Here is a 10,565-nt window from a genome sequence, read left to right on the forward strand (position 1 = left end):
TATATCTGCTTCCACCACGTGGCTGTGCTGGATTCTGAGCCTACTCTGACTCAGCAGGCTGCCCGATTCCTGAATGGTTCTTTGCTCAACTAAACTTCTTTAAATTTAATTCAGCTGAAGTTTTTCTTTTTTTTTGAGAGGGAGATTCACTCTTGTTGCCCAGGCTGGAGTGCAGTGGCACAATCTCAGCTCACGACAACCTCCGCCTCCCGGGTTCAAGCAATTCTCCTGCCTCAGTCTCTGGAGTAGCTGGGATTACAGGAATGTGCCACCACACGCGGGAAATTTTGTAATTTTAGTAGATGGGGTTTCTCCATGTTGGTCAGGCTGGTCTTGAACTCCTGACCTCAGGTGATCTGCCCGCCTCAGCCTCCCAACGTGCTGGGATTACGGGCGTGAGCCACCACGTCTGGCCAAGTTTTTCTTTTATCAAGTTACAATGGGGTTGTTAGGCTGGGCCCTAATCCAACCTGACTGGTGTCCTTATGAGAAGAGGACATTTGGACACACAGACCCCAGACACACAGACAGACAAGCATGGGAAGAGGCAGCACAAGGGTGCTGCTTGCAAGCCAAGGAGCAGCTTACAAGAAAAGTGTAAACTGACATGTAACTCCATTGAGCAGATCTGAAATGGAAGGGCACTTTTTTTTTTTTTTTTTTTTTGAGACAGTGTCTCACTCTGTCACCCAGGCTGGAGTGCAGTAGCACAGTCTCAACTCACTGCAGCCTCCACCTCCTGGGCTCAAGAAATCCTTCCGCTTCAGCCTCCCTAGTAACTGGGACTACAGGCATGCACCACACACTCAGCGAATTTTTGTATTTTTAGTAGAAGCAGAGTTTTGCCCTGTTGCCCAGGCTCCACTGAGTGGAAGCCCAGGGAAACCACAGGAAGGCAGTGACCCACCTTGTTAACTGGCTCTGCCTGCAGTCCTTGGTGAGAGCAGTTGTTCCTGGCCATCATGGCTGGGCCATAGGCTCACTGCTCTATGGTAGATGGAAGATATGGGCCTTGGTAATATACTGAAATGCAACAGGAAACCAAACCAGCAGTGATTTAACCCATAAGAACACTTAGGTTTATTTAACATGATGTCTCAAGGTGGGTGGGGGGCTCAAATCAGCAGCTCAGGGTTATTAAGGCTCTAGCTCTTGGGCCTTACCTCATTATTACATAATGGCTGCCTGCAACACCACATCACACCCACCTTCCACAACACCCAAAGGCAGGCTGCAAGGGCTGGCCTAGGAAGCCAGAGGGCTCTCTTCATTCATCAAGGGAGAAGCCTGCCCCACCTTCAAGTAGATGCCCCCTGTGTCTCATGGGCCACATAAAATTGCATGGCCACTTCTGGCTAAAAGAGGGGCTGGGAAAGTGAATTCTTTTCCCCCTCCTTCGTAGAGTGCAAGTTAGGTAAGAAAGAAGAGAAGGAATGGATGGTGGACTGCCAGGAAACAGTCGGCTACGATGTGTCTTGTGGAAAGCCCACCTTTCTGACACCGGAGAACTGTGGGAAGAACGGACAGACCACACACCAGCTGGGCTCTGAGAACACCCAGCTTCTGCTCCACAGTGGGCTAGCAGGAATCCAAAAGGCATGGGCAGACCCCAGGGGCTCCTTCACCCCACCCAGGGGTAGAGAGGGCAAGACAGAGTAGAGCGAGGTAACAGACTGAGCAATGCGTCCCCAAAGACTGTGACCGACAGAAGCTGTGCAAATTATTATAACAAACTGAATTTTAAGAGGAATTGGACTAAATAAAGTTAGCTTGTTTTTACCTGTAATTAGCAGACAGTGTAAGATCAGACATACCATAGATGGAAAAGAAAAGCTAAAACTCCCTTGCACATCTGAGAGGTAAGAGGAGGTGTCTGTGGCCCCCCGACACATATGTGACATATGTATTATTACGGCTCATGTGTGTGCTGCTGTGTCAGGGGGCAGGGGGCTTCCCGTTCCTGATAGTTCTTCATGGTGGGTGTCTCCCGGCCTCTCAGGCCTCTTTACCTGCTGAACCTGGTAGCCAAGGGTTTGGGAATGATTTGCCAGACTGGTAATGTGGAAAGAGCTGGCCCCGCTCAATTCTGCACCTCCCTCTTCCTCCCTGGAACTGTCTGGCTGCAGAGAGCAGGAGCTTTCCAGAGCTCCCGGGACCCCATCTCCAGTATAACTGTGCAACGTGTGCCCAGCACAAGAGCACCAGATGGAGGGACAGATGGGAGGAGGAGGAACCCAGGGTGCAGTTGGCTTGGGGCTTGCTGAGCTGAAGTCCCCAGAGCAAGGACGACTAGGTCGGGGGGACACCCTCTCCCAATCCTAGCCAAGCTACAGAGGAGCCAGTGGGAATAAAGTGACATTTTGGCTTCTGTATCCCTCCCCTGCTGTTCTATTTTCTAGTTTGTTCAGATCTCAGGTTGGGGAGGGGTTTTCCTGGAGGGGTCAGTCCATGCCACCCTCTGCAATTTTTATTACACGTGCTTTCAGACATTCTGCTACAGGTTTCATCTCCTACGCCAATTTCTATCTGGGAAAGCAAATAAACGGAAAGGTAACTTGTATCACTTGGTCGCTGGGGCATCCGCGGTGAGTAGTTAAGAAATGCCAGGGGAATCGGTGTCCATTTTCATGCCTGGACAAGAGTGACCTTGGACTTGCGTCCTGCTGCACACCCCACCGTCCTGCTGCACACCCCACCGTCCTGCTGCACACCCCACTGTCCTACTGTACACCCCACCGTCCCCGCTTTCTGCACTTAGCTGCCCACTCATATCCCAGTTCAGGAAGCCCAGAAGATGCAGACCCTCTGCGAGAGCCCAGGGCGAAACGCTGCGCTTCACTTTCAAAGAAAGGAAAATCATTCATATTCTTTAAACAATGAACAGCACAGATTAACATCGATCTCTTTTAATTTTTAGGCCAATTTTGAGTAGTCAAAGTCAGAGCAGTCAATCTGTGTTGTGAGCCGAGGCACAGCTGCAGAAGCATGTCTGAGGTGTCCGGTGGAGGTGGCAGCCGAGCTCTGGGACTAACCACCATGCTGGGGATGGCACCGCGTCAGGATGCAGGCAGATCCCTGCAGAAGTGTCTAAAATTCACACTCCTCTGCAGAGGTGAGGGGGAGGGAGGAAGAGATGCTTTAGTGAGGATAAATATTTTCTTTCACATTTAAACAATTACAGAGTTTTTACTTTAAAGTATCAATAGGCACATTCTTTAGAAAACATGAACTGTCTGCCGGGCTCGGTGGCTCACGCCTGTAATCCCAGCTCTCTGGGAGGCTGAGGCAGGCTGATCACCTGAGGTCAAGAGTTCAAGACTGGCCTGGCCAACATGGTGAAACCCTGTCTCTACTAAAAATACAAAAAAAAATTAGCTGGGCGTAGTGGCACACGCCTGTAATCTCAGCTACTAGGAAGCTGAGGTTGAACTCAGGAGGCAGAGGTTGCAGTGAGCCAAGATCACGCCATTGCACTCTAGCTCAGGGGCAACAGAGCGAGACTCCATTTCAAAAAAAAAAAAGAATACATGAACTGTCTTCAGATTTTGTCATGCCTTCCCCTCTAGCCTAGGCAAGCTAGAAAGCATCACCAACAGTGGCTATTCACAGGCTTTTGGTTAGAGATGTGAAGAGAAGCCGGGGGAAAATCGGGTTTCTTCCCAAGCCCCTTAGCCCTGCCTTTCTATTCCCGGACCTGAATGCAGCCTGACTCAGGCTACCTGATTGCACCACCACCTGCGGCCATGACTCTGGGTAAAGGCATAGCTGGTGATGCTGATCAGATCCTCTGTAGCCTTAAGTGACTTTTCTAACTAATTCTGAATCTTCAGAACCCATGGTATAAAAAGGCCGTACCTTCTGGAGGGACGTCGATGGTCTTAGGATGGAAGCACCAGGGGAACCCACGAACGGTGTCGTCGAAACAGCAGCCCTTATTTGCACACTGGGAGGGCGTGACACCGGGAAAACCACAATTCTGTCTTTCACGGGGAGCCACTGTACACGTCTCTGAAAGTGCACAGGTAAGAAGCAAAGTAAGTTGTGGGCTGAACTCCTTGATGTTATCATGCACACACCCATCCAGCTTCCTTCTCCAATGACATCAGCAACCGTCCGGTGAGGCAGATATAAAACCCTCAGGACATGAGAGGGAGACGTGGTCCTCACATCCTGATGTGCAAACATTACGCTCAGGGAAAATGCAAGGTGCCCCGGGTTTGTGGACTTTGCGTCTTTCTAGGTAACTTATTTATTCACTTTTTAATTTCAACAAATGATTGTTAAATTTTACTCAATACATAAATATTTACTGAGCACCATTTGTGTGCATGAGAAGTGGGAGCTAGCACGGCAAAAGCCAGGCACTGTGCCAGGTGAGAGGGACCCAGAAATTAAAACCAGAGAAGTCATGATTAAGAGTCTAAATATCTGGGCCCAGGCTCAAGCCTGTAATCCCAGCACTTTGGGAGGCCGAAGGAGGTGGATCACTTGAGGTCAGGAGTTCAAGACCAGCCTGACCAACATGGTGAAGCCCCATCTCTACTAAAAATACAAAAAATTAGGCGGGCGTCGTGGCACACGTCTGTAATCCCAGCTACTTGGGAGGCTGAGGCAGGAGAATCACTTGAACCCAGGAGACAGAGGTTGTAGTGAACCAAGATCGCACCATTGCACTCCAGCCTGAGTGACAGAGCAAGATTCCATCTCAAAAAAAAAAAAGAGTCTAAGGATCTGATGGAGGAGAAAGGCAAGAACATGTGCGAGACAACGCAAGGCCATCGTCCCAGGGTGCCCAGGGTAACCACGGGGGTAGGGCACTCCCAGGAGGGGCCAATGACAAGCAGGCTGAACAAAGCAGGGGGGCTCCCTGCGGGAGGAGGTTCACCAGGTGAAAATGGAGCCGCGTGGGCAAAGGCCATTCAAGAGACACAGGTGTGTTCAGGAGGTGGAAGCCCATTGCAGGTAAGGTGAGAGGACGGGGTGGGGTGGTCTAGGAGGAGCTGACAGAGGGTACGAGCTGTGAAACAGCTTGAAGCAGGGCAGTGAGGAAAGGGATCTAGAGGAGGAAGACACATGGACAGACAGGGCTGGCTGGGGGCTGCCGCAGGATCTTATGCAAGAGATTCTAACACAAGAGCTTCAGGCCCTGAGCTCCGCGGAATCAAAGGTCTCAGAAAGCAACCTATTAGGATCTGGCGGTTGACAGCCTGCAGCAGGGGGTGAAAGAGGAGCCCAGAGCACCCTCCCTGTCCCTGTCCCTGTCTTGGGGCGTAGGAGGGGAGGAACTCGGTCTGGCCACACTGGCTCAGGTGAGGGCGCCCCAGGGGAGGTCAAGAGGGGCTGTTCCCTTGTCTGCTTTGCTATCGGGGACTGCCTCAAGCTGTCTTTGGAGAAAGTGTTCCTGGCTTGCTGGGAAGGATGCGTGTTCACCTCCCGCTGCCCAGCAGCTTCCATGGGAACCTTGCCCTCCTGGGGTCTGGATCCGTCACGAAGTGAAGGTGATCATCGCCCACCCCCAGGGCACTGTGGGGGTCAAGAGAGGCCCCGCGGTGAGGAAGGATCATCATCCTGAGGGTCAGGGGGGTTTCCTCCGCAGGAAGGAAGATTTCCAGCCCCGGCGCTCTGCCTCCGGCAGACTCTGTCTTGCCCACCCGCTTTGTCACATGATGGAAATAAACGGAAATGGTTTCCACACGCGAATGCACTAAATTGTAATCACAATTTTCTAGATTTCTGTTGTAACAGGATCATGGACCTGAGTGACTCGCAAAGACGCTCTGAGCCTTGAGCCAGAAGGTGTGTGGGGTGGGGAGGGGAGCTTGCCACGGCCTCTGTGATCCCACAGCACAGGGGGCAGAGCTGGGGGCGGGGCGGTGCAAGGGCGGAGGCAGATGGGCCTGGGGTAGCCAGCATGGGGACCCACCCGGTTCGTCCTGTACACCGAGGCCACTTCCTCTCTCGGGTTCCAAAGCTCCCCCGCTCCTTGCCATGGGCTTGGGGGTCTTCCCACTGCAGCCCGATGCTGGCTCCTCTTCTATGTTGCCCAAGCGCACCCCTCAGGCCCCGCACCCCACAGCAGCGATCAAGAGGTAGTTGGAGGGCAGTGGGGGCATGGACACCACCACTGGGCGCTCCCTCTTCAGGCCTCTCTGGAAACCCTTGCTTTGGAAACGTGGAAAACCCTTTCTCCTGCCCCCACCTTGAAACTGTACCTAACAATAGCAAATAAGTTATTCAGCTCCCCGCAGCTGGCAAAGTGCAAGTCGCAGATGCTGCCACACAGCATTTCCTGACAGCCCTAGGGCAGACCATTGATCCATTCTGCAGGTAAAGGAGTTGAGATGCAAACACTTCCCAAGGAAGCAAGAATGGCCTCCTCCTCCACTCCCTAGAAGGACCCAGGGCAACCGATCCACTTGACAACACCAGGGAATAGGCATTGCCAGCCACGCACTCATGAGAGAGGTGGCTTTGACTCTCACAGCGTGGATCCCAGGGGAGCCCAGGAACCTGTGGGAGAGAGTCTCCCAGTTGGCCACCCCTGGGATGGGCATTTGGGCCTATCTGGATGGGCCTTGGGAGGGTCTGCCCCTGGGGGAGATGTTGGCATGAACACTCAGAAGCACTATTCTGAGACCTCACACCAACACTTCCTCTTTGAAACATGACACTTGGGAGGATTGTATAGTCTTCCCAACACGGGAAAACAGCCCCGACCGAGGGCAGCCCCCTCCTCGTCGCACTTCTCGAAGGTCTCCCGGGGCCCCGCCACCCTGCGTTACTCTCCATCTGCTTTTGACGATCCTGTAAACTGGATATACTTTTAAGGGCCTAGAAGAGCACCTGGCACAAAACAGGTGCTCAAAAATATGTGTGCAAAACAGTGGCTCCTGGCGGAGGCTGCCCGAGCCAGCTGTGGCCCCACAGAGCAGGAAGAAGCGTGCCTTACCTGTCTGGGCCTCAGCCAGGATGCCGAGGGCCAGCATGGACACCAGGACCAGGGCGCAGATCACCTTGTTCTCCATGGCAGCCATTGCCTCCTCTCTGCTCCAAAGGCGACCCCGAGTCAGGGATGAGAGGCTGCCCTAGCCCCGGATTTTATAAGGCAGGCTCTGTTTGCTTAAAGAGCATTAGATAATATTTGCCTAAGGAGGCCCAGAGATCCTCTGAGACAATCATCTCCACTGATTTTTCTCAAAGGTGTTTCCTAGACATGGTCAAGCCACATGGAAGGATTTGCTGATAGAGAGAGATGACATGTGGTGAGGTCATCTTGGCTGAGGGATCTGAGATTCAGAAAGTACCTCTTATCCCATGGGAGTCTCCTCCAACCTGACCTTAATCCAAGTCCTACTCATATCTGAGAGGCCCTCCCGCCAGGGTAAATACAGTACTCACTGCAGAAGTGATTCACAGTGAGAGATGGCCAGAAAAAGGCTTGGCCGTGACAGCAGTGGCTCATGGCGTGGCCACCGTGGCCTTGCAGGGGGAAGGGAAGGAGCTCATGAAGCCCATTCCATCTAGGCCTAAGCTAATTCTTTTTCTGTTCTTTTCCCTTTTACAGTGGAATTGTTTTAATAATGAAATCGTAGGCCTGGCGCAGTGGCTCACGCCTGTAATCCCAATACTTTGGGAGGCCATGGCAGGCGGATCTCTTAAAGTCAGGAGTTCGAGACCAGCCTGGCCAACATGGCGAAACCCCGTCTCTACAAAAAAAATACAAAAATTAGCCAGGCATGGTGGCGGGTGCCTGTAATCCTAGCTACTCTGGAGGTTAAGTCAGGAGAATCACTTGAACCTGGGAGGCGGAGGTTGCAGTGAGTCGAGATCACGCCACTGCACTCCAGCCTGAGCGACAGATTAAGTCTCCTTCTGGGAGGGGCTGGGGGCAGGGGGGAGAAAAAAATAGTATGTACGAGCTGCCATCAAAGCTGACAAAGTGAATGTGGTTCACTCCCTCGTGTCTACGGGGCTCCCTCCCTCCCCCTCCCACGCCTTCCCAGTTAGTCCCCTGGACTCCTGTATTTTAGAGGACAGCCTCCTGCTTTCCTGTACCATGCCTCACTCCCCTCCCCTACTCGGGGCTTTCTCTTTCATAGCTCTTATTACCTCCTGGTGGATAAAACAAGTGACTGACACATTACATTGGTTATTTATTCATTGCACTCCTCCCTGCAGTAGACGGGAGGGCGCATGGGAGCAGGGGTCCTGGTCTCCTAGTGCCTTGAGGTGGCCCCAGACCCTAGAACAGTGGCTTTGATTGGCATTCGAGAAACGGCTGTTGAAGAGCTGCATGAAGAAATGGACAACAGGAGAAATCTTTTCTTCTTCAGTGAGAAATTAGGCCCTGAGGAAAATGCATGCTAGCCTAAAAAAGGTACTTTCTTTTCTTGGGTGACCTAGTCAGTACATTTCTGCAGCCCCTCTGGGAGGGGAGTCCAGGCCAGAATGGGGGCGGCCATGTCCCTCTTCGCTCCATCCCAGGACCCAGCCCCTCCTCCGGGGCTGCCACTCCTGCGCCGGGGTCTCCACTCCTGGGCTGGGGTCTCCAGGAGGGGCCTGACTGCAGGACCCATGGAGGGGCCGAGGCCTGGTGTCCTCTGTGGTCGGCTGAAGTTTATTGAAAACAGAACAGGGGCACCAGGCCCAGGGTGGTGCTCATGGTGACAGTGGTTTTCCCTGCTCTAATTTCTTGGATCAAAATGGGGGCTCTTGGAAATGGGATGTAAATTGCACAATCATTTGGAGAAAAAGTGGGCAGTGTTTGGTGAGGTTTAAGCCATACAGATTTTACAGCTCAGCAAATTCTGCTGGTTGCAGGCCTGGTCTCTTAATCCCAGAAACATGTTCATACTTGGGCAGAAGAAAACACAGGCAAAGATATTCTTTTTAGCATTGTTTGTAACAGCTGGAAACAGGGAAAGAAGGAAGGAAGGAAAGGAGGGAAAGAAAAGCAAAATAAATATCCATTAACCAGGGAAAGGGAAAATGAACTTAAAATACAATGCAGTCGTCCCTTAGTACCCCCTGGGGGACTGGTTTTGGGACCCCCCAGGGATGCCAAAATCCGCAAATGCTCAAGTCCCTGGTATAAAATGACATAGTGTGCAGAAACCACGTGCATCCTCTCATACACTTTCACCATCTCTAGGTTACTTACAATACCTGATGCAATACCTACACCTCACTTCATTCTGCAGATTCTGCATAGTACTTGACTTGTGGCACACCCAAGTTTTGATCTTTAAAATGTCGTAAATAAGATTTTAAAATACTTTTTTCTTTTTTTTTTTTTTTTGAGATGGAGTCTTGCTCTGTTGCCCAGGCTGGAGTGCAGTGGCGCAATCTCAGCTCACTGCAACCTCCACCTCCCAGGTTTAAGTGATTCTCCTGCCTCAGCCTTCCGAGTAGCTGGGATTACAAGTGTGTGCCACCATGCCCAGCTAATTTTTGTGTTTTTAGTAGAGACGGGGCTTCGCCATGTTGGCCAGGCTGGTCTCGAACTCCTGACCTCAGGTGATACACCCGCCTCAGCCTCGCAAAGTGCTGGGATTACAAGTGTGAGCCACTGTGCTCAGCTGGATTTTAAAACAGTTTTGATCTGACATTACTTGAATCCATGGATGTAGAACCCACGAATATAGAGAACTAATTGCATACATGTATTATACTTTACATATATTATATATGTATGTATGTGAGTATCTTTCAGAAGATGAAAATGAATAAATAATGAGAAATATTGAAAACAAAGCAAAGTGAAAAAATCCGTTAAAATGGTTTGTAAAGTAGGATATCATTTATAATGTAGATTTCCAAACTATGTGAAACAATGTGATATACTGTTGGAACTGCATCCAGATGAACAAAATGATGACAGCGTAGACAGGAAGGAGACACTGACTTCAGCACGATGGGTCTGTCTAGGAAGGAGGAAGCAGGAAAAGGTGGCGGGGTAGGGCACAAAGGGGCCTTCGATGTCTCCGTAATGTTTTCTTTTGTTGAAGAAAATCTGAGGGAAATAAGGTAAAAAGGTTAGCATCCATTAATAAGGGGCAGCGTAGATTCACGGATGTTGTTCTAGCATTCTGTACATGTTTGCAATTGCTTTCTTGGAAAGCCCAGCTCCTATCTCCTTGGGAGAGCTGTGAGATAACTACCAAGTGCCAGACTTTGGCCTCCCACGTTAGGGCTGGAGCAGCTGGAGCTGCCCCCAGGACTCTCCGTTTCTCGGGACAAGAGCTTTATCCCTGTGAGAGTGGACGGAACCCAAGACCACACCATACATAACCTTATCCATAAAAACTTGTTGAAGACAATTCCAGTGCAGCGAGGGAGAGAATGCAGAGGCGAGCGCCAGTCCATCATCAGTGGGGGACCCTGTGCCAGCATTTTCACAGCTCTGGGTCTTAGTTTTCTTATCTGAAAGACGCAGTGGCTGGGCCACAGGACATCTGAAGACTCCTCACCTCAGACCCTCTCCGGCAGGCATCTATGGCCGTGGGGGCGTCTGTGGCTGTGCAGGCACTGCTTGTTTCCTGAGCCCAGCTGACCTCCCTGCGGTC

General features: G+C 51.3%; 1 protein-coding gene across 1 annotated transcript; it reads right to left on the reverse strand.

The window, feature by feature from the left end:
* Positions 1–2,890: 2,890 nt before the first annotated feature.
* On the reverse strand, positions 2,891–7,074 carry TFF1 (trefoil factor 1). The gene is made up of 3 exons (XM_054468929.1): positions 6,950–7,074; positions 3,856–4,008; positions 2,891–3,104 (listed from the first exon to the last, which is right to left on the reverse strand). The coding sequence occupies exons 1-3, from the start codon at positions 7,032–7,034 to the stop codon at positions 3,088–3,090; spliced, it is 255 nt and encodes an 84-aa protein (XP_054324904.1). The 5' UTR covers positions 7,035–7,074; the 3' UTR covers positions 2,891–3,087.
* Positions 7,075–10,565: the final 3,491 nt, after the last annotated feature.

The sequence above is a fragment of the Pongo pygmaeus genome, chromosome 22, assembly GCF_028885625.2.
Source record: "Pongo pygmaeus isolate AG05252 chromosome 22, NHGRI_mPonPyg2-v2.0_pri, whole genome shotgun sequence".
Taxonomy (NCBI): domain Eukaryota; kingdom Metazoa; phylum Chordata; class Mammalia; order Primates; family Hominidae; genus Pongo; species Pongo pygmaeus.